The sequence below is a fragment of the Schistocerca cancellata genome, chromosome 1, assembly GCF_023864275.1.
Source record: "Schistocerca cancellata isolate TAMUIC-IGC-003103 chromosome 1, iqSchCanc2.1, whole genome shotgun sequence".
Lineage (NCBI taxonomy): Eukaryota > Metazoa > Arthropoda > Insecta > Orthoptera > Acrididae > Schistocerca > Schistocerca cancellata.
In genome coordinates, this window is record NC_064626.1 from 272,135,630 (window position 1) to 272,161,185 (window position 25,556).

At 44.1% G+C, this 25,556-nt stretch overlaps 1 protein-coding gene across 1 annotated transcript in view; it reads left to right on the plus strand.

Moving 5' to 3' along the window:
* LOC126169379 (potassium channel subfamily T member 2) overlaps positions 1-25,556 on the plus strand; it is a 1,084,296-nt gene that overhangs the window by 686,872 nt on the left and 371,868 nt on the right. Inside the window, exons 8-9 of the mRNA XM_049920640.1 lie at positions 1,922-2,005; positions 6,471-6,565. Coding sequence (XP_049776597.1) covers positions 1,922-2,005; positions 6,471-6,565 — 179 coding nt within the window. The remainder of the gene's footprint in view (positions 1-1,921; positions 2,006-6,470; positions 6,566-25,556) is intronic.

Sequence of the window (25,556 nt, forward strand, 5' to 3'; positions counted from 1 at the left end):
AACAAATGCACTTGCCCGCCCAAGTTTCACCACGAAATGGTGTAAAGATAAGTCGACAGCCAAATCGCAACCGACTTTCACTACAGAATGCCCGGGCACGGACTGAGGCAAATTCGACCCGTTCAATAAACGAAACGCAGACTAGACGGCGCCGATAGACACGCTACGCGGGGCGTCGGCCGCTTGTTATCGGAGCTACCGCCCCTCGCGGGGCGGCGGGACCGAACGTGTTAAGGCATTCTGCTACCTTGGAAGCAATGTAATATATTGCACACAAAGGGAAATATAAAAAGGAGACTAGCAAAGACGGAAGGGTCATTCTTGGCCATAAGAATTCTACCAGTATCTAACATTGGTCTTAATATGAGGAAAATATTTCTGAGAATCAGCATTTAGAACACAGTAGAGAACCGAAGCGTTTGAGATGTGGTGGTGCAAGATGATGCAGAAAATTAGGTGAACTAGGAAGTTCTCCGCAGAATCGGCGAAGATTCAAAAATCCATGTTGGCTGCAGCACGTTGCACACCAAAAGCCGTGGTCTATGGATGTACGGTGTGGGATTCTGGAGGACAGAATTATAGGCCCCTGTTTCATCGAAGAAAATCTTTATAGTAGGAAGTACACCACATTCCTGCAAGAAATATTATTGTCTGTTTTTGGAAGAAATCCTTTAGGAACAAGGAACAGAATGTGGTATCAACACGATCGGTGTCCGGCACATTTTTCGCTGATGGCTAGAAATGAGTTGCAGAGACAATTCCCAAGTCGTTGGACTGGACGTGGAGGAGATGTGTCGTGGCCGGCTCACTCGCCATTGATTTAGAAGTTAAAACTTTCTACACCGCGAAGGGAACGTATACCTTAGTATTTGGCATCAGTTTCAAATTGATACCTCTACCTTTCGTGAGAAAAAATTGATCTTAGCAGATGCACAGAGAGATGGACAAGGTTCGAAATGGTTCAAAGGGCTCTAAGCACTATGGGACTTGACATCTGAGGTCAACAGTCCTCTAGACTTAGAAATACTTAAACCTAACTAACCTAAGGACATCACACACATCCATGCCCGAGGCAGGATTCGAACCTGCGACCATATCAGTAGCGCGGTTCCGGACTGAAGCGCCTAGAATCGCTCGGCCACAGCGGCCGGCATTCGGGGAAGAAAGAAATATGTTGGAACCACTAACAGGAAGAAGCTGCAGGACATATGTTAAGATATCTGCGAACAGTTTCCGGGGTACTAGAGGGCCCTGCAGAGGGACATCCAACACATATTTGAGGACGTAGGATGCGAGGGCTAGAGGTTGGTACGGAATGGAATGTCACGGTTTGGGCACATCAAAGCACTCAAAAGATTAGGAAAAAAGTGATTTTTCACACGCCTCAGAAAGCACCGGCAACGACACTCGCTCATGCCGATACTGAGACGAGTGGAACCCAGACATCGCAGTTGACTCTTTTCGATGCCACAATATTTGTAGGTTGGACGTAGCAGGTTGCGCGATCCCTGTCTCTTCACAGACAGCTGCTTTGTTCTCGTGACGTATAGCTCGCAGTCCATAGCTCACGCTACACCACGACGGATGTATGACGTTTGACGACATTCCAGTTCTCTGAAATTGGCACTGTTGCATTCGCTTGGTAACGGAAGCGCTCGCTCTCCAAAGGAGCAGCTACCTGCGCTTCAGTTGCTCACAAGTTTGCCTGATCTGTGCGATGTTCCCTATTTTCTCTCATCGCAATGGAACCTGTATTAGACGATTTAATGATACCCGTTCCCGTCAGACATTAACTTGGTTCTGTGGTGAGTGTACATTTCAGGCGATTATGATTTCTTTTAATTATAGTGTGATGATATGCTCTCACCGACAGAAGAGAAAGCCTTATTTGCTGTGAATTCATGTCTCTTTTGTATTTCAGCTCCTGTGGCCGCCACTGCGCAACCTGTTCATCCCGGTATTCCTCAACTGCTGGCTGGCCAAGCACTCCCTCGAGAATATGTTCGTAAGTATCTCTCTTTCTGATACCACCTTATCTTTATACAGAAAAAGTAAACCACTCTATTGTTGATGACACCGGCAGGCAAATTCGTTAAAAATTAATCACTTTTTTTAAAAAAATCACATTTTAATTTCAGAGAAGATCTACCATAACATCAAATGTTGTTACTGCAAATATAATAAACTATTATTCTAGTTTTCGCAGATTTTTGCGAGGACAATGATTAATTTGAATGTAACATGATTATTCAGTTTTTCTTGTTTCCTTTTTCTTTTTCTCTTCCGAAAATCTCTTCATTCTTTGGCTGTATTCCTATTTCCTTTCCTCTGACCGTATTTTGCCTGTTTTCTTTCTTTCTTCTACTTAAAATTTCGTATTGATAAATTTGTTTCTGAATTTGTCTCTCATATTTATCATTTCCCTTCTAATCCCAGCTTGTTTTAGGTCTCCTTCTATTCCTTGAAATCAACTGGTTCTTTTGAATCAACTGTTTATCTTCTTATACTTAAATACTTATTTATATTTCGTTAATCGTTATTTTCTCTGTTGAGCTCATAAGATCAAAGGGTGTACTGTCCACAGTACAAACATTCTGCTCTTCATCCTAATGGTGTTAAAATACATGAAATGATAAAACGTTATTAAAAGAGCAGAGCATTGACACGTGATTCTCACTGATGTTACTGAAATATTTTAACAGTTAATATCCTTTATCATTTTGAACAAAAAGAAACTATTACATAGAAAGAAGGAAGATATTGAAAATAAATTGGGAGGACTTGTGCTCAGATAAGAGAGGCGAAGAGAGAAGAAGATTAAACGTTTTGAGAAGTTTCAGAGTGTGGATGTAAACATAGACGTCATGTAAGTAAGTGGATTGTAATGTGAAGTGGAGATTAGGTTCGGGGACGGCCGTGGTAGGGGAACAAAATGAAAAGGGGACCAGAATGTATCGCATGAAAGCGTAAAGAACAGGAAAATATGGAAAGGGATGGTAGTGCTCGACACGGGACAGAATAGGGAGGCTAGAGCTAGTGCTGATGAAAAAAGGTAAAGTTTGTGGTACAAGCCTGCACCGTGCTGTTGATCTGACAGCAGGCAGAGTGCAGCCATTCTTCGCCACGGCACTAGCAGGGGGAGGGTGACGAGTCCCTCGTTCCAGCAGCCTTTTACCACCAAACTCTAGTACCGGTGCTTCGTTGAGAGCAGCCTTACCGGACCTGGGACCGCCTTAGAGTGAGTGGAGAGAGCAAAATTCCCCTCTCCTGTTCGGGATTGAACGAGTAACGTCCAGGACCAGATTTTTACACAATACACAAACGCTAGATTTTTTTAAAGAAAGTTTTGTAGTTAAACCCGGCTGCGATATGCGAATGCTGTGCTGTACTGTTCTGTCAAAATGAGCGGTTCCGTTTTCTTTCCTTCTTTCTTTCAGTCAGTTTTAACTGCAATACCTGGACATGTAAACCATTAGACAACTTGTTTCTCGCACACATATTCTTCTTCGTTACAAATACACACATAATTTTAAACAAAAGTTATATACACAACAATGTGCTATTTTGTTTTTTTCCTCGCCGCCAGTTTTACAGGAAAAAGGAGAGTTGGGTTATCGGCTTATGATTATAGTACTGGTATGGAATTTGAATCGTCGAAAAATTTTTAACCTTACCCATTATCAGATGAACAGTATACGAAATACTGTCCCCACAGCTCAGCCAGCTGGAGAGAAGTCTCTCATATCCCGTATACCAATGATCCCAACCGTTGATCCATTGACTTTAAGCGACTTCAAATCCAGATGAAGGTTTCTTTTGCAATAACAATAAGCAAGGCTCAAGGTCAGAGAGAAAGGATCAGGGCAGATTGAGGAGATGGGTAGAGAGTCGGAGGGGGAGTGGGGAATTGGAAATGGACATAGAGAGGGAGGAAGGGACGATGGACAGCGAGAGGGGGAACGAGTTTGGGATATAAAGGTACATATTCAGTAAATGCGTAGCATTGCTGGTCTCGCTCCTTCTCAACGAAAGTCCTTCTACCTGTTGGAAGCTTTCCTAATCGATCCAAGATACTATATCTGTTCATCTTTGCATTGATTAGCATAGTATCACCAAAAACTCTTTTGTGAAAGGAAACAGCCCATACACTGTTTCAGTTTTGAGAGTAATTGAAATCTTGTGATCTAACATGCGTGTTATGAAAAACGGATATGCAAGACTCGAGTCAGCGCCGCCTTGTTTTGTTACCGTGGTAACTGTAATTTTTATGATTTTTCCTACATTTTTCAAAAGCATACGTGAATTTTGACTGAGCTTGTCAAACCCGTTTCGTTTTTGGACACCTGGACTTCTCCACTCAATGAACTGTAGTTTCAAATTAGATTTCAATTCTAATCTACTTCATAAGTAGAGTCAGTCTGATGCGAAAATATTTCACCTCCAAAGTAACACAATGGTTTTACCAATGCTGCTGTGTTCACCTGTTTCTGTTTCTGATCAGCTGGCAAAGAGTGATGGACTCATCGCACAGAGAATCCTTCACCTGTTTAAAACATTTGTCTTAGGTCGGAATAATTACACTGGTAGAGTCCCTTTGGTCGCAGTGTCTTCGCTTCACGACTTTCACGAACATAACCTGTCAAGAGATTTTCTCATTATAGTTTTGTTAATACACTACTGGCCATTAAAATTGCTACACCAACAAGAAATGCAGATGATAAACGGGTATTCATTGGACAAATATATATACTAGAACTGACATGTGATTACATTTTCACGCAATTTGGGTGCATAGATCCTGAGAAATCAGTACCCAGAACAACCACCTCTGGTCGTAATAACGGCCTTGTTACGCCCAGGCATTGAGTCAAACAGAGCTTGGATGGCGTGTACAGGTACAGCTGCCCATGCAGCTTCGACACGATACCACAGTTCATCAAGAGTAGGGACTGGCGTGTTGTGACGAGCCAGTTGCTCGGCCGCCATTGACCAGACATTTTCATTTAGTGAGAGATCTGGAGAATGTGATGGCTAGGGCAGCGATTGAACATTTTCCGTATCCAGAAAGGCCCGCACAGGACCTGCAACATGCGGTCGCGCGTTTCCATGCTGAAATGTAGGGTTTCGTAGGGATCGAATGAAGGTTAGAGCCACGGGTCGTAACTCATCTGAAATGTAACGTCCACTGTTCAAAGTGCCGTCAGTGCGAACAAGACGTGACCGAGACGTGTAACCAATGGCACCCCATACCATCACGCCGGGTGTTACGCCAGTATGGCGATGACGAATACACGATTCCAATGTGCGTTCACCGCGATGTCGCCAAACACGGATGCGACCATCATGATGCTGTAAACAGAACCTGGATTCATCCAAAAAAAAAAATGACGTTTTTTCATTCGTGCACCCAGGTTCGTCGTTCAGTACACCATCGCAGGCGCTCCTGTCTGTGATGCAGCGTCAAGGGTAACCGCAGCCATGGTCTCCGAGCTGATAGTCCACGCTGCTGCAAACGTCGTCAAACTGTTCGTGCAGATGGTTGTTGTCTTGCAAACGTCCCCATCTGTTGACTCATGGGTCGAGACGTGGCTGCACGATCCGTTACAGCCATGCGGATAAGATGCCTGTCATCTCTACTGCTAGTGATACGAGGCCGTTGGGATCCAGCACGGCCTTCCGTATTACACTGCTGAACCCACCGATCCAACGCGAGAAGCGGTGTTGCGATACGATAAACCGCAATCGCGGTAGGTTACAGTCCGACCTTTATCAAATTCGGAAACGTGATGGTACGCATTTCTCCTCCTTACACGAGGCATCACAACAACGTTTCACCAGGTAACGCCGGTCAACTGCTGTTCGTATATGAGAAATGGATTGGAAACTTTCCTCATGTCAGCACGTTGTAGGTGTCGCCACCGGCGCCAACCTTGTGTGAATGCTCTGAAAAGCTAATCATTATCATATCATAGCATGTTCTTCCTGTCGGTTAAATTTCGCGTCTGTAGCACGTCAGCTTCGTGGTGTAGCTATTTTAGTGGCCAGTAGTGCATTTTCAGTCTTTCCGCAGGGATAACGGTTTCTGCTCTCACTAATGCCACGGGAACAGTTACACCTGCAAGAAAAGTGCGGTCCACTGTTACATAGACGCGAGTGTCAGCTAGAGCACCAGAGCACTGTGGATTTCCGTTAGCTTTTTACTAATGTGACCTTCGTGTCTAGCTCGCATACTTAAAAACCATATGGGTGAAAGAAAACGTTGATTTCCTCCTCAGGAGTTAAACTACAGCATATTTCCAATAATATTGTGCCACATATTTCACTAATCTTGTACCATATTATCCTCTGTGTTACTAACCCCTGCATCATTTATGAAATAACAACGTGTACAGGTTCAACACCACGCGTCATATTAACACCCAGTAGTGGCGATTTCTGGAATCTGCTGACTTGTGTATCCGTTTTGACAGAACGACCTGCACCGGGCGATGCAGAAGTCGCAGTCTGCGCTGTCGCAGCAGCTGATGATCCTGTCGGCGACGCTGCTGTGCCTCGTCTTTACCAGGTAGGTGGTGCTCGCTGCATTCTCACAGGTTCCGCTTAGGTGACCTGAAGATGCCACCAGCGAACACACAGGAACAACAAAGCTTCGAATAGTGCCGTATATTGACGATTTAATGACTTGTACGTTGTCATGTTTAAGGCTGTTGGGAGGCCTCGAGGACACTCCAAGACAGGAAATCAGGGACACAATGCAGACAGCAGGCAAAAGCGGTAGCGTTTAGGTTACCGGAGCTAAATAGTAACACTCTTGCCCTGCAAATTGCCGACGCTCTGGGCGGCTGTTCTAGAAGAGAAGTTTCACTTCTGAGAATGTCCGCCCCTGGTAGCTGAGTGGTCATACCTAACGGCCCGGGTTCGATTCCCGGGTGGGTCGGAGATTTTCTCCGCTCAGGGACTGGGTGTTGTGTTATCCTTATCATCACCATTTCACCCCATCGACACGCAAGTCGCCGAAATGGCGTCAGCTCGAAAGACTTGCACCAGGTGAACGGTCTACCAGACGGGAGGCCCTAGCTACACGGCATTTCCATTACTTCAGACAATTAACTGGCAACTCCATCCACCGACTACCCGCTTTTGTAAGGCATCGCAATAGAAGACGCTAGGAAACGGCACGTCTTAGTAGAGACAGCAAGCTTGATACCTGCTCCTAAGAACGGCAACGTCAGTGGGTTTACACAGGTTAGACTGCTACTGCAACAGTCCCCACCCACAAAAGGACGGAGGGCAGGGCCAAGTGACGTAAAACAGTGTTGTTGCTGGCCATAATAAGAGTGGCAGTGACGTTTGACTTTCAGCTGAACGCTGTTGATACGAAACTTGGCGTTTGTTAACGTAAAATCCAGAAGCATCCCTACCTACCGAGTAGGAGCAGGGGAAGAATCTAAATGTGTTTGGCCAGAGGCGCGACTCGCTATAGTGGCCGAAGCTTGTTAACTGCCAGTAGATTTGTGGGTCGACTCTAGGAGGAGAGAAATAGCGCGCCGCCACGATTCTTTAAAAGCCCATGTTTTTGTATTCAGAAGGAGTTCGCAGTCAGATCGCTCGTGTTCAGCCTCGGTAAGCTACCATATGCCTGTTTTTCTCACTTGGAGTGCTGCGACAGTGTTTGGCGCTACCCACGTCATCAACCTACCTTCACTGGAAATTTGTCGTTCTGTGGTTGCTCCTCACCGCTCGGAAATTACAAACTGACCTTAAACCCACCGTCTTTCCTCTTCCTGGGTTAGGAAATGGTGATAGGAGCATTACGAGGGACATTTGAAAAATCCGTGCAAAAATAAAAACTACTTACGTGTTTGGGGTAAACCTTTTTTATTTTTCACCATAGTCTCCTTTTAAACTTATACACTTCGTCCAACGCTGTTCTAATTTGTTGATCCCTTCCGAATAATAGGCATTATCCAAGTCTACAAAATAGCTGTTAGTTGCTGCAATCTCCTTCTCGTTTGAACAAAATCTTTGTCCCACCAACCATTTCTTCAAATTGGGGAAGAAATGGTAGTCCGAAGGAGTCAAGTCTGGAGAATAGGGGGGATGTGAAACGAGTTGCCATCCTGTGTCCATTACTTTTGCGTCCACAACTGCTGAGGTGTGTGCTGGTGCATTGTCGTAATGGAAAAGGACATTTTGCGGTCCAATCGCCGGCGTTTTTCTTGCAGCTCGGTTTTCAACTGTCCAATAACAATGAATAATGTGCACCTGTAATAGTTTTACCCTTCTCCAAATAGTCGATGAGGATTATTACTTGCGAATCCCAAAAGACAGTCGCCGTAACCTTTCCGGCCGAAGGAATGATATTCGCCTCTTTTTGGAGCATATTCTCCCTCGGTAACCCATTGTTTAGATTGTTGTTTGGTCTCAGGAGTGTAACACTGTATCCACGTTTCATCCACAATGACGAAACGACGCTTAAAGTTCTGCGGATTCTTCCTGAACAGCTGCAGACCATCCTTGCAACACTTCACACGATTCCGTTTTTGGTCAAGCGTGAGAAATCGCGGAACCCAACTTGCGGGCAACTTTCTCATGTCCAAATGTTTATGCAAAATATTATGTACCCGTTCATTCAAGATGCCCACAGCACTAACAATCTCACGCACCTGAAACTTGGTGTGCGTTTTTTCCAAAGATGCTACTAACTAAATATGACCTCGATATGCGCCGGTGGTGCCATCTCTCTGACTTTGTACGGACTTTTCAAACACCTCTCGTATTTTTTACAATAAGACAGAAAAACGCTCCACGAGGTAATTATCCGAATGGGCCGGAAATCGGTAGATTCAGGTTGGTATCCCACTGCCCTCTGGAACGTCTCCAGAGGTGTTTTCACTGGTCTTCGGCGCTTAATTCGAAGCGGGACTCCAGTCAATGAGATTCCAGGCCGAAGATGTGTTCGGAGACGCTCCAGAAAGTGGTAGGATGTCAACCAGACGGTCGCCCACCATGTGGTCCGACAGCCTGGTGTGGTGGTCTGGGTCTGCCATTTCATGTCATAGCAAGACCCCTTTCGTTGTCAGCTGCGGCACCCTTTCAGCACAGCGGTACTTCAACGATATTGTACCCCCTGGTTTGTTGCTCTTCATGGTAATCCGTCCTGGGCTTACATTTCAGAGAGTTTCCTCTGCTTGTGTTCGTGGATGTCAAACCGTACTTTAGCTAACAAGGCCGCTGGATCCCTCCTCAATTGAGGACGTTGGAGCATTATGAGCAAGGGCCCTCCCACGAGATAGGGATCTTGACGATCTATTGAGCCACAACGACTGAATGTGTCACGACATCCCTCAGGATTTGATACTCCACTCCTTTTCTCTATCGTCAGACATCAGCTAAAACATCTTGTGAGTGCGTTAGCGTGTATAGAATAAATGACTGTGGTAAGGAGTGGACCCTTATTCTATGACAGAGCACAACGATATTTAACTGTACAGAAATTGTTTTTAATACAGGTTCATTGTCCAAAAAATACACTAATCTACATAGGTTGTAACATGACAATGTTAGGACAGTTGTCAAGATAACGCATTTCGTCCTGTTTAATCGACATAATTCTGAACACAACAATATCAAATTTTAACCAGAAGGTTCTTTACAAAATGATTCTTACTGCTACTACTTGAAGTTGGGCAATATTAGGATAAATCATCCAATTCCGGTTCAAAGTTCGGCACTATTTAGGATGATAAGCACATGTACGGAAGACGGTTAGTTTTTGTGAGAAACTGAGCAAAAGGTTACTCAAGGTTGCTCGAGTTCACAGTGGACGCAAGCTGTTGAACCGACGAGTTTACGCCTCTGCGAGCGGTATTTACCTTAGCTGCGATGAGCTGTCAACTGCATGGCTCCTCTCGTCCTCTGAAAGTCCTATAAAAGCTAATCAAAATCTTTGCTGATTTTATCAGCATAAACTGTCCTATGTTTCTCGTTAGGCAAGAAAACATGCACTCATTCCTAGTCTTGAAATATTGCGATATTCACGCGCGTGGATGTAGCGGCGTGCATATTACCACACCCTCTCAGTTCTCACAAGAACATGTTTTTTGTTCGAGTATCATGTCGTTTTTGGAAACCCAGAATCTACTATGTAGGAATCAACATGGATTCCGGAAACAACGATCGTGTGAGACCCAACTCGCTTTATTTGTTCATGAGACCCAGAAAATATTAGATACAGGCTCCCAGGTAGATGCTATTTTTCTTGACTTCCGGAAGGCGTTCGATACAGTTCCGCACTGTCGCCTGATAAACAAAGTAAGAGCCTACGAAATATCAGATCAGCTGTGTGACTGGATTGAAGAGTTTTTAGCAAACAGAACACAGCATGTTGTTATCAATGGAGAGACGTCTACAGACGTTAAAGTAACCTCTGGCGTGCCACAGGGGAGTGTTATGGGAGCATTGCTTTTCACAATATATATAAATGACCTAGTAGATAGTGTCGGAAGTTCCATGCGGCTTTTCGCGGATGATGCTGTAGTATACAGAGAAGTTGCAGCATTAGAAAATTGTAGCGAAATGCAGGAAGATCTGCAGCGGATAGGCACTTGGTGCTGGGAGTGGCAACTGACCCTTAACATAGACAAATGTAATGTATTGCAAATACATAGAAAGAAGGATCCTTTATTGTATGATTATATGATAGCAGAACAAACACTGGTAGCAGTTACTTCTGTAAAATATCTGAGAGTATGCGTGCGGAACGATTTGAAGTGGAATGATCATATAAAATTAATTGTTGGTAAGGCGGGTACCAGGTTGAGATTCATTGGGAGAGTCCTTAGAAAATGTAGTCCATCAACAAAGGAGGTGGCTTACAAAACACTCGTTCGACCTATACTTGAGTATTGCTCATCAGTGTGGGATCCGTACCAGATCGGGTTGACGGAGGAGATAGAGAAGATTCAAAGAAGAGCGGCGCGTTTCGTCACAGGGTTATTTGGTAACCGTGATAGCGTTACGGAGATGTTTAACAAACAAAAGTGGCAGACTCTGCAAGAGAGGCGCTCTGCATCGCGGTGTAGCTTGCTCGCCAGGTTTCGAGAGGGTGCGTTTCTGGATGAGGTATCGAATATATTGCTTCCCCCTACTTATACCTCCCGAGCAGATCACGAATGTAAAATTAGAGAGATTAGAGCACGCACGGAGGCTTTCAGACAGTCGTTCTTCCCGCGAACCTTCGCGACTGGAACAGGAAAGGGAGGTGGTGACGGTGGCGCGTGGGGTGCCCTCCGCCGCACACCGTTGGGTGGCTTGCGGAGCGTAGATGTAGATGTAGATGTATCTACGTGGCTATTTCGTTTCTCCGCTGGTGGAGATCAATGACGCTACAGCTAATATCTAGCTGAATGTCAGACGAAGTGAACGCAGTGTTCACACAAAATTCCTCCATTGCATCGTACAGAGCGTGATGCGCCCCGTTCTGCACTTGGCTCTGGTTCAGAGGAGAGTCCCTGAAATTTTCCATCTTGTGTCTCTCGCAGCAAAACTGTCCCCCACCTGGGTCCTTTCATGCTCCACGTTACGGCTTTTTCCGACCAATAGAAGCGTTCCTTTCATCTTGTGGAAACTATCTCTGCCAATCGCAACGTGCCTACTCTTCAAACTGCGTCGAAATTTCGGTACTTTCTTCCTTCCTAGTTCATTTCAGCCGATTGGACATTTTGTGCCCGCTCCAGACGCCTAAAAGTTACACGCGTACATCATGAGCGTATCACGCGCAATTCACGTGATCGACTGCGTCGCTGGTCTGTTTGTATCCATCTAGAAATTCTCCAACACAGTTTTCTGAAGATTCTCTCCATACCAAGCCGGTGGCTCGCTACCCGCCCTCTTCGATGAGTCACCCAGCGTGTTCGTTGTCCCTCGCCATGGGTCACTTTAAGAGCGTTCCGTTATGCTCGGGCCGTGACATCACAACTCGCATCTGCTCCCAAACTAGGACGTTTCCTCCAGCAGCTTTTTTCTTCTCTTGATCATTGACATGCATCAATACCAGGCTTGCGTAGAGGTCAGAGGTAGACTTGCTCAGTTTGTGAAGCTCTTGACAAATCAACCAATTTTCCTGAAACTGTTACCATTTGTTTGTCTATACACGAAGATCACTTCCACCGATTTCCGTCGCATTCCGATCATTAGTTCGTGGTGTGATGCGTCCTTTTTAGGATCGATGCATGGTGTGGGGGTTCGCAGCTGACTCTCAAAAAAGTCAAATTTAGCGTATTGCTTATAAATAGACAGATTGATCCATTATTCTTCGTACATTCGTAGTTGAAATGGAGGACAGTGGGACGTCATCTGGTATAAATTTACATTAAAAACTAAGAAATTCCTCCAGCTGTATTTAAGGAGTCGACTTTATTTTGGCAACTAGTTTCAACGTTGTAACAACGTCATCTTCAGGCCCATACACTTGTTGACGTCAACTGCGTGCGGCTGATACTAGAGGTCAGTGATGAGATACGGACGTGCTCAGTGTGGAAGGTGGTTAGTAACTAGTATTTATACATTTTTATATGATTACACAATTGCAGAACAATCATTGGAAGTAGTCTCATCGATAAAATATCTAGGAGCATGTGTATGGAACGATGTGAAGTGGAACGGCCACACAATCGCTGGTAAGGCAGATACCAGATAGATTCTTTTGATGAATCATCAGAATGTAGAATCCAGCCACAAGGGGAATAGCTAACAAAACCGCAATCAGACCAACGCTTGAATAATTCACAACAGTTTGAGATCTGTGCCGTATAGGATTTATAAAGAAAACAGAGATCCAAATAAGAGCAACGCATTTCATTACAGTTTCACTGAGTAAGTGTGAAAGTGTTACAGAGATGCTCTTCCAGTTGCAGGGGCAGAGACGTTGCGCATCACGATGCGGTTTATTTTTTAAAATTCCGAAAGAGTAACCTCGGACAAAAGTCAGCCAGTATATTACTCCCTTCTATGTTTACCATGAAGGTAAAAGTTAGATTGGAGGTCACACTAAGACTTATCGGGAATTGTTCATATCGCGAAACTTTAGCGACTGGAAGAAGGAAAGGGGGGGGATGGGGAGGGGTAATGGCAGCGACACACAACGTACTCCCCGCCACACTTCATAAGGTGACTCGAGGATTATGATTGTAAATGTAGAGATGTCCACCATCCCTCCTACACTTGTGAATCAGGTTAAGATAATTTGCTTTTAAAGGAAAAGGGAAAACTATAACAATGGTGGTATTCTGGAGTCTCTCCCATCTTGTAGAATCAGGGTGTTAGGGGTATAAGTGCAGATATTTCTCTTGGCGACTGAGGACAGTGTACTAAACAACCTTACATCAGAATTTACTTCATTTTCAGTTTAGTAGTTATAGCTATTACGAGTAGTATGCTTGTAGGTTGGTTAGTACTTACAAGCAAACGTGGGACAATCGAGCCACTAATGTTTATTTTTCCCGTGGGCAGCAGGTCAGGTATTGTAGTGTCGATGCGTGGACGCCAAACGGATAGTCTGTGCTGGCAGACACAGTACGCTGCGTGGCACAGTTACGAACGTGCAGAAACCGTCAGGTAGTAAGTTACGTGATGTGTTTGCGGGAAGACTGTCAGAGAAAAGACAAATAACACACAAGATGACACAAACAGGGTGTTTCAAATTGAATATACAGGTTTTAAGGCTTTGAAGCATTTAGTACATTCAACTTACAATTATAAATTATACTTCAAATGACACAGCAACTCGAACAGTTTTGTCTGAATACCTGTGCGCAAAAGGAAGAGTACGGAATGACAAAGAGTGACTAAAGAACTTGTTGACCGAGTGAGAGTTTTTGAGGTCATCAGTCCCCTAAAACTCAGAATTACTTAAACCTATCTAACCTAAGGACATCACACGTATCCAGGTCCCAGGCAGGATTCGAACCTGAAACCGTAGCATCGTGTCATCTTCAGTGACGAATCGACATTTCACCTAAGTGGAAATGCGGACACACATAATGTGTACATCTGCTGATCAGCAAATCCCCACGAGATGGTATAGTTGCAACGAGACTCCCCTAAATTGAATTTTTTGCAATATCCAAGCAGAAATTTTATGGATCTTTCTCTTTCGGTGCAGCAATCTCTTATACGCTAGACCTATGGCTCTTTCCTCAGTTGGTAGAAGCTTCAACAGAACTTTACTCGGCAGCAAGACGGTGCGCCGGCTCACATGCATAACGCAGTACGCTGTTCGTTAAACGACTTTGTACCCGACCGCTTGATTGCTCGCAAGTGGCCGGATGATACAGCTTGTTTTGCATGAGCTCCATTTTCACACAAGATCTTACGCCATGCGATTTTTTCCTTTGGGAGTCAGTGAACGATCATGTGCATGTGTCTCTCGTACCAACTGATCTACACGACCTTAGAGACAGCATCGTTTAGCAATTTATCGAGACACATTGATCAAAGTTTGGGAAGAATTCACCTATCGACTCGATGAGCGACAAATGGTGCTCACATTGAACAATTGCGAGAAAAACTGTCTTTCATTTTATGTATTGGTTATAATTTTAAGTTGAATGTAGTAAATACTACAAAGCCTTAAAACCCGTATATTCATTTTGAAACACTCTGTATTAAGGTTCCAATTATCACAATATCTGCACCTGTACACCCCAACACCCAGAAGAAATTATTAAGAAATGTATTGAAGGGAACAAGGGTATAGCTACCGCGAGAAAAGAAAGGAATGTTTAAAATTTTCTCGTGACGTGGTACTTCTGTCTTAAATTAAACGGACAATGAACAAAATGGTAGAAGTTTGATTACAGCATTCCAAGAGTGAAGGGCGAGAATCAGCATGAAAAAAGGGAGTTATGATTTACATTGGAACTTGTTAAGGCAGGTATGCCACTGAAGTATTGTATTTTAATAGTTTTATCACCTGCATTTAAACACCTGTTTTACTGTATGAATTGTCAACAAATTATGTATAATTAGCAAGGGGGTTAACAAGTAGCGCTAACTCTGTCTCTCTGATTTCATATGGGAACAAGTGAGATTGCGTTTAACTGGCTTTGATCTTCTTTTTGACGGGCTAATATGCTACCCTGTTATCTAGGCAGCCACATGATGTAGAATAACGCACATCGTAATATGTAATAAACAAACTGCTATTTGTTACAGAAAAACGTAGTTTGTTAGAAGTAGAAGAGAAAGCTTTTATGAATACATTATAAATAGAAGTAAATTAGGATGAGGCTCGGCTGAAGTTAAGTACTAGCTGCAGATGAACATAGATTTACTACCACGACAAGTAAAGGACAGAGATTATAGTTCATGATGTTTCACGAAAATCTGTAACTGTGATGATGATGAAGTCCCATACTCGTTGACAGAGCGTAGGGGAACGATGCGGGAGACCCGCACCGCCGTACTAGGCAAGGTGGTTTGCGTTGCCTTCCTCCGACCGTAATGGAGATGAATGTTGATGATGACGACTACACAACAGCACCCAGTCATCTCGAGGCAGGTGAAAATCCCTGACCCCGCCAGGAATCGAAACCGGGACCCCGTGCTCGGGAAGCGAGAACGCTACCGTGAGGCCGCAAGCGGTGGACCTGGAAGTAAAGTGAAGGAAGGAAGTTTTTTAAAAGACCGTAGGAAATATTTACTTGTTGCACACATTTTACTGTCTAAAACTGGAAAATGATGAAATACTTTATTAATTACATTACAAATCTTATCAGATGAACAGGATGCCAATTACTGCGACCTATTTGATGTTAAAAGATGTTTCTTTCTTCTCATTCCTCGAAATCTGGATGTTGGCAGTCATTTAGATAACAGAATACCGATTGGAGCCTTTTAGAGCAAACTGAACGCTGCCGTGGGACTCAATATTATTTATACCGCCATAGAAGCGATGGAGCTATCTCAAGTCGTCGCAAGTGATCACGGCACTGAAGTCGGCATCGCTCCACGTCCTTGTCAGTACCTTCCAGAACGTCACTAACACTCTTCCTGCAGGTCTCGCATCAGTTCGCGCTGCAAAAGGTACTTCTCCAGGCTTTTGACAGGTGGACACATTAACATGACTGGAGAGCGTAAGTGTTTTAGAATAATCCTTTAACGTTTAAGTCGATGACTGGCAAAAGACTGCACTTGTGTACAAGGCGCGCCAATTCTGCAGTTTATCGTTGACGTAATTTGTCGAAACCAGTAAGAAATATCCATCACCGAAAGCAGATTACTTATCTTCCCACAGACAGATAATATCTCATGCCAAGGCTTGATAACAAGAGTGGAAATCCAAGCTTACTCATCTATTAATTAGAACATTTAGTAGGTATGGATTAAAGTCTCACCATGTGCGCCAAGAAATACATTTATTCCCCTTGAATCGTATTTACAAATAGTTAATTCAGTTTTATATACATCCCGTAAGCAATCACTCTCTTAATTTGTGATAATCAGTACCGGTCAGAGGCGATAGCCTTCCACGGGGCGCAAAGGATCGCTGCCGAACTGGAAACGTGATATACTACGAGTGAACAACATTTTCTCAGAAAAAACTGAAATAGATTCCCCGGTTCCGATTAAGGCTGTAGAAAAATTTTCGTCGGTTCTGAAGTGAATGCCGAAACTACCCCACTACCAATCTGACGGGAACCGGGCCAAATAGAACCCAGACTCTACAATACACCTGACTTCAAATAGCCCATTCTACTCCTTGTCGTACGTTTGTGACAAAGGACTCGTATTAGAAAGAAGTTGGGAACTAATTCCTGTCCTAACATCCTGGTTTAAATTTTGACTACTTATTTCCCCATATCGCTTAAAGATACGTCGAGATCGTTCCTTGAACAACGTCAAGGCGGATTATTCCCCACATCTTACTCTTTTGAGTAGGTGACCTGTATCAGATTAGTTCATTGTTGCTCGAGGATTAAAATTTAGCCTTTGTTGTCTTTACCATCCATTCTTGTATCCTATTTCTTTGCCTCCTACAGCTCTGTATGTCTTCCTTCCTGTCGACCTTCCTACCATATATTTCTTCCTATCACAACTCCCTCCCTACGATACCTAACTTCCTACTAAAAATATCTTTGTACCATATATATATTTCTATCATTCTTGCCTTCCCATCATATATAGCATTCTACAGTATCTAATAATTTATTTTCCTTCTTTCCTTCCTTCCTTCCCTCCTTCCTACCTACCTACCTCCTTTGCTACCTAACGTGGAACGTTTTCTATTGTTAACCAGAAGGATATATTTTCTTCGATGAATATAACGCTAAATATTGCCTGTTCACACGAGCAGTTTTAAATTATCTTTGCATAATATTTAATCAATGACTAATGCATGACTTTAATTTATTCAAGGGAACAGAATATTTAATTTCACTTGCTTCGTTTTCGTCCATCATATATTTATTCCTGTAAGTGATCACAAAAAATAGCACCGCGGTCATACCTCAGGCTTGACCGGCCGCTGCGTCATCCTGTGACTTACGCCATCATGTGGATGCGATGTGCTGGGTCAATACCATTCTCCCAGATGTTTTCAGCTTTCCAGGTCCTTGGAGCCGCTACTTCACTTTGAAGTAGCTCCTCACCTGGCCTAACAAGGCTGAGTGTAGCCATTCTAGTCCTATCAAAAACGGAAAACCCCTGGCAGTAACAGGAATTGAACCCGGGTCCTTCACATGGCAGCCAGACGATCTGACAGTTCAGCCACACGGCCGGACCTGCATGTTATTACAGTTCTCAATTTGGCGTACCGCTGTCTTAAATGCAGCTGAATAACTTGCACATTTGTTGGAACACGCAGGATAGTCACCAGTGTAATAATTTCAGTTTGGAGAATACTTGCACGGATGAATTTTTTCGTCAGCGTACTACTGACCCCACAGTACTAAATACAAAAGAACTGAAGAACTGTTTCCATTCATTCTCGTCATTCTGTCTGTTTTTATTTATATGGAATTGCAACTTTTATTATTTTTCGCGAGAGCCCTCACAATCTCTTTAACAGTCGGTTTAAAAGCTTATTTCACACTCGAACAAACATGCTTTTCAAAATAGATACCATTGGAAATACCACTGCATCGTCCCGAAATATACCTTCGTCCCACACACAACTTGATATCGGTTCGAGCGTCCACACCCCTCGTATGAATAAAAGCAATATCCGCAATGCATTATTAATAGCACCGCATCTGCTGAGAGGTACAGGATATTGGTACTGATTAAATATGCCTCTTCGGTGCTCCACAGAGAGCAACAATAGCTCATAATAAACGACCAATCAAAATCGTCTGCGGATTTTCCGCGTCGCGTACCTTTAATGAGAAAAGCTCCGAAAGTAAAAATTAATAGGAACTGAAGTAAAGTCATTTGCCCATGAATATTTTTCGTCGTTTTCATATGTCAGACAGAATTTACTCGCAAATAGACATATACATAATCGGCCTGCGTTGGTCTGTACCACATATAAAAACAGGTCGTTATTTAACGTTGTTACCAAAAATCTAGAAAAGTTCTTAATCGATTTTCGTCAAATATTTACAATATGCTCCAACAAACTTTTGGCAGACGTATGTCAGAGCATCGTATATACCGTATATACAGAGTGTTTCACTAAATGTGTTTGACTCTGTAAGTTACGAAGTAATAGGCGACGGAAATATTTATTGCGGTAGGTCACCATAAGAAACGATACACTGTCTGCGGAGCTATGAACATAGTTTATTGTGTTATTATCCAAAAAGGTACACATAAAAGATACAATATTTTAAATGGAACAATAGTTGTTTCTATCATGCACTGGAATCAGTAACACCAGCTGTGTATACATTAATTTAAATTACATTCCTATCACATTTAGTCTGGGAACTACAACCCTTCAAAGTTTCAGGGGCAGTTACCACACGCTGTACATAATACACGGCTGTGTGGTGGGTGATAGATGTTCTTTAGGTGGGAAGTTGATTTAAATGAGATGTTCAAATGTGTGTCCATGTTCCTGAATGCACAATACAATGCACCTTCTAAAGGATCTGCGGACGAGATGTAACATCGCCGGTGTCACGGGGCAACATGCGTCCTCGATGCGCCGTTTTAGATCATTTGGGGATGTGGGCTCAGTGACATAATCACGATCCTTTAGATATCCCAAAGGAAAGAAATCTAATGGTGTTAAATCTGGCGACCTTGCGGTCCATGAATGAGGACCGTGGTGCCCCAACCACCTTCCTGCAAACCTGTTGGTTAGTTCTTCCACAACAGCATGCGCAGAATGGGCTGGGTGACCATCGTGCTGCATCCACATATTGATTCTCGTGTGTAGACACACATTTTCAAGGAGACCACCCAAAATGTCGACTATAAACGCGCGATATAACTCACCTGTCAGTGTACCTGGGAAGTAGTGTGGACCGATGATTTCATACCCAAGGATTGCACACTATACATTAATAGACCACCTATGTTGACGGTCATCAAGGGATCACCAATTTAGTATTGGAGGGCAGCGTGGAGGGTAAAAATCGTAGAGGGAGACCAAAAGATGAGTACACTAAGCAGATTCAGAAGGATGTAGGTTGCAGTAGGTACTGGAAGATGAAGAAGCTTGTACAGGATAGAGTAGCATGGAGAGCTGCATCAAACCAGTCTCAGGACTGAAGACCACAACAACAACAATGTTGACGGTCGACAGGTCGTACCCACCGAGGATTGTCTGCGGCCCATTAGTGCACGTTATGACGATTCACTGCACCGTAATTTGTGAACGTGGACTCATCGGAGAACATAACACCTTGTAAAGACTCCAGCGTTAAATTACGCATGGCCCTTTCACAAAATGTAACTCTCGCACGGAAATCGTTCCCATGCAGCCCCTGTGTCAGTGACCGGCGGTACGGATGAAACCTGTAACCGTGTACTGTACGTCACACAGATGTGAGACTGACACCAGCGACTGCAGCAACGGCTCGTAAACTCACATGAGGATCGTGGTGTACTGCAGCTGAAACATACACCTCCATCTCCTCACTTCTTGCAGTTCTTCGTCTGTTACTGCGGCGCATTACCAAGCTGCCTGTTTCCCGAAGTCGTTCTTCGCCACGTAAGAACTTAATGGCTGCCGGAACTCTTCGCGTAGGATATCTCACGGTGTACGCCATGGCTTCTTCAATGGCATCGTGTCGGAATTCGCCGAGCATCAGCAACATGTCAACGTACTCGTTGTTCGTGTATGCCATCTTCATCCGATGTCAGTAACTGTGGTATATTGAGTCCCGTTTGTTTGTGTGGCTCGAACTGTCGGGTATACGGCTTTGTGCAGTGACAGCGGGTATACGGCTTTGTGCAGTGACAGCGGAAGTCTAACATCGCATTGAGGAAGATTCTCGCTCCGTGACACCGGTGACGTTACAACTCGGCCGCACCACATTTAGAAGGCGCATTGCGTTATGCGCAGCGTGTGTGGTATCTGCCGCTGAAACTTTGAAGCGTTGTAGCTCCCGAACTAAAAGTGATAGGAATGTAATTTAAATTGATGTATACACTGATGCCAGTGCATGATAGAAACAACTATTGTTCCATTTAAAAAATTGTATCTTTTTGTTGTAACATTTTGGATAATAACACAGTAAACTAAGTTCATACCTCCGTAGACAGTGTAACGTTTCTTATGGTGACCCACCGCAATAAATATTTCCCTTGTCTTTTACTTCGTAACTTACAAAGGCAAACACATTTAGTGAGACACCCTGTATATATAAAATACTGAATCGCCAAAGAAATGGGTACAGGCATGTGTATTCAAATACGGAGATATGTAAACAGGAAAAATACGGCACTGCGGTCGGCAACGCCTATATAAGACAACAGGTGTCTGGGGCAGTTGTTAGATCGGTTACTGCTGCTACAATGGCAGGTTATGAGGGTTTAAGTTCGTCTGAACGTGGTGTTGTAGTCGCCACACCAGAGATGGGACACAGCATCTCCGAGGTAGCGATGGAATGGGGATTTTCCCTTAACGATTATTTCACGAGTGTACCGTGAATATCAGGAATACGACAAAAGATCAAATCTCCGACAATCCTGCAAGAACGTGACCAACGACGACTGAGGAGAATCGTTCAGCGTGACAGAAGTGCAACCCTTCCGCAAATTGCTGCAGATTTCAATACTGGGCCATCAACAAGTGTAAGCGTGCGATCCATTCAACGAAACATCATCGGTATGGGCTTTCAGAGCTGAAGGCACATTCGTGTACCCTTTATAACTGCACTAGACAAAGCTTTATGCCTCGCCTGGCCTATTGGTGACTGGAAACATGTTGCCTGGTCGGACGAGTCTCGTTTCAAATTGTATCGAGAGAACGGGTGTGGACGGGTATGGAGGCAACCTCATGAATCCATGGACCGTGCATGACAACAGGGGACTGCTCAAGCTGGTGGAGGTTCTGTAATGGTGTGGGGCGTATGCAGCTGGAGTGATATGTGACCCCTGTTACGTCTAGATACTACTCTGACAGGTGACACGTATGTAAGCATTCTTTGTGATCGCCTGCATCCATTCATGTCCATTACGCGTTCCGACGGACTTGGGCAATTTCAACAAGGCAGTGCCACACCCCACATGTCCAAAATTGCTATAGAGTTTCGCCAGGGACGCTCTTCTGACTTAAAACACTTCCGCTGGCCACCAAACTCTCTAGGCATGAACATTACCGAGCGTATCTGGCATGCCTTGCGACGTGCTGTTCAGAACGGATCTTCACCCCGTCGTACTCTTACGGATTTATGAACAACGCTGCACGATTGATGGTGTCAATTCCCTCCAGCACTACTCCAGGCTTTAGTCAAGTCCATGCCACGTCGTCACGTCGTCTTGCGGGACGTCTGCCTGCTCGCGGGGTCCCTACACGATATTAGGCAGGCGTACCAGTTTCTCTGGTTGTATATCGAAAAACTGCTAGCGGATAACTCGGAAACTTCCTGACCGAATAACTTATAACTTAAAATTTTTATACGATACTCAAATAAACACTTTTATGAACATCGGCTACATATAATCAATTACACTTCAAACACATTGTTTCTCCTATATATATATCACTTCTCCTTACACCTATTTTGAAACAAAAACTCCATGCACAGATATGAACAGTTTCTTTTTCTTTCTCGCAGTCTGTTTTCAACGCGACAAAGGAAGCTATATTTGTGGCTTATCGGCTTATGATTAGAATATGGCTTATCGGCTTATGATTAGAATACTGCAACGTAATCTGAATCGACCTAAACTTTGTATTCCGACCCTTCTGCAGATTAAAATTATGCGAAATATTGTCATTGTAGCTGCTGTCCTCACAGGTCCAACAGCATGAGAGGGCTAACAAATCTCAGTGATCCCAACCGATTTATCCATTCGTTTCAAGCGACTTCAATTCTCAATTAGTATCCATGATAAAATGGTTCAGATGGTAACTAGTTACATGTTTAGGATATGATTTGCGTGGACAGTTCTATTCACGTCATTACACTCAAGTATTCATCAAATCTGCGTTAAAATATGTCACAGTTGTAGTAACACCTTACACTGTTATGTCATTTTATGTGCATCATTAATATTTTTCTTAATAGTGATACCTTCATTGCTCACAAAGACGTGGTCCACCTGACAACGATATTGTATACACAATGGAGAATTCGTTCTTATGGGATTACACTGTGTGTAAAGCGTTAGCTTATTTATCGCAGGTATTATCGTAATTTTGACAGAGTATTTTATAATAAGCTCTAATATAATCTCTGATGTATTCAGCTTAATTTGCGATTATATTAATGTCACTATATACATCTTGAGGCACAGTGTTCCATCTCGTCTCAGCTATACAATAAACTTTCACTTCCTTTTCAGCACTATCATAGAGGAGACATATCTCTTCAATGGAATCAACGAATTTTTATGTTATTTCACACTGAGATGAGACAGAAGTAACAGGATACTTCCTAATATCGTGTCGGACCTCCTTTTTCCCGGCATACTGCAGCAACTCGACGCGACATGGACTCAACAAGTCGTTCGAAGTCCCTTACAGAAATATTGAGACATGTAGCCTCTATAGCCGTCCATAACAGCGAAAGTGTTGCCAGCACAGAATTGTGTGCACGAACTGACCTCTTGATTACGTTCCACAAATTTTCTATAGTATTCATGTCTGCCAATCTGGGTGGCCAAATCGTTCAAGCTAGTTGTCTGGAATGTTCTTCAAACCAGTAGCGAACAATGGTGGCCCGGTGACATGACATCGTTGTTTGGGAAAATCAAGCCCATTTATGGGTGCACATGGTCTCCATGTAGCCGAACATAACCATTTATAGTCAATGATCGGTTCAGATGGACTAGAGGACCCAGTCCAGTCCATGTAAACACAGCCCGCAACATTATGGACACGCTACCAGCTTGCACAGTACCTTGTTGACAATTTGGGTCCATAGCTTCACGATATCTGCACGACACAAGGACCACACCATCAGCTCTTACCAACTGAAATCGGGACTCATCTGACGAGGCCATGGTTTCCCACTCGTCTAGGGTCTAACCGATACGGTCACCAGCCCAAGTGAGGCGCTGCAGCTGCTGTACTGTGAGCAAAGGCACTCGGGTCGCTCGTCTGCTGCCATAGCCCATTGACGCCAGTTTCTCCGCACTGTGCTAACTGATACGTTCCTCGTACGTCCCACATTGATTACTGCGGTTATTTCACATAGTGTTGCTTGTCTGTTAGCACTGACAACTCCACGCAAACGCCGCTGCAGATCGTTAAGTGAAGCCCGTCGGCCACTTTGATGACCGTGGTGAGAGCTAATACCTGTAATTTGGTATTCTCGGCACACTCTTAACACAGTGGACCTCAGAATATTGATTTCCCTAACGTTTTCCGAAACGCAGTGTCCCTTGAGTCTGGCTTCACGTACCATTACGCGTTCGGAGTCTGTTAATTCCCGTCGTGCGGCTATCACCAGATAGGAAATATTTCACTTGAATCACCTGAGTACAAATAACAGCTCCGACAATGCCCTGCCCTTTTATACCTTGTGTACGCGAAACTACCGCCATCTGTATATGTGCATATCGCTATCCCCGACTTTGTCACCTCAGTGTAATTTTCACTGTGTAGTTTGTCGTCTCGTCTTTTATGAGAAAGGGACGATGGATTCCAATTCACGCACTGATTAAGGTGCTATTGAATACAGCGTTAGTAGTGTGCTTCCAGATACAGTCATATAGATTAAATATCTAGGAGTGATATACCGAGCGAGGTGGCGCAGTGGTTAGCACACTGGACTGGCATTCGGGAGGACGACGGTTCAATCCCGTCTCCGGCCATCCTGATTTAGGTTCTCCGTGATTTCCCTAAATCACTTCAGGCAAATGCCTGGATGGATCCTTTGAAAGGGCACGGCCGATTTCCTTCCCCATCCTTCCCTAACCCGAGCTTCCGCTCCGTCTCTAATGACCTCGTTGTCGACGGGACGTTAAACACTAAATCTCCTCCTCCTCTAGGAGTGATACTACATAGTGATATAAAATTCAACGAACAGGTGAGGATGATAGTAGGAAAAGGTAACAGTTGATTTCGATTTATTAGGAAAATTTTAGGTAAGTGTCGTTCTTATGCAAAGGAGGTCGCGTATAGAACACTGATTCATGAGTACTGCTCGAGTGTTTGAGGCCCCACAGAAACGGATTAAAGGAAGACATCGAAGAAATTCAGAGGCGGCCTGCGAGATCTGTTATCGGTAGGTTCGACAACACGTGAATATTACGAAAATGCTTCGTTAACGCAAATGGTATACCTAGAGGAAACACTATTGAGGAAATTTAGAGAACCAGCATTTGAAGTTGACTGCAGACCGATTCTACTGCCGCCAACGTACATTTCAAAAAAAATGGTTCAAATGGCTTTGAGCACTATGGAACTTAACTTCTAAGGCCATCAGTCCCCTAGAACTTAGAACTACTTAAACCTAACTAACCTAAGGACATGACACACATACATGCCCGAGGCAGGATTCGAACCTGCGACCGTAGCGGTCACGCGGTTCCAAACTGAAGCGCTTAGAACTGCACGGCCTCACCGGCCGGCCGTACATTTCACTTAAGGACAACGAAGAAGACAGAAATGAGGACTCTTACGAACGCAGACAGATACTCGTTTTTCCCTCCTTCTATTTGCGAGTGGCGGTACAAGGTACCCTCCGGCATGTGCCACGCGGTGGAAAAAATTGGGAATTTGTTGTAAGTTCCTATGGGACCAAACTGCTAAGGTCATCGATCCCTAGGCTTACACTCTACTTAATATAAGTTAAACTAGCTTAAGGACAACACACACACGCCCGTGCCCGAGGGAGGACTCGAATCTCCGACGGGGGTAGCCGCGCGAACCGTGGCAAGGCGCCTAAGACCACGCGGCTACACCGCGCGGCTCCACGCGATGCCTTGGAGTA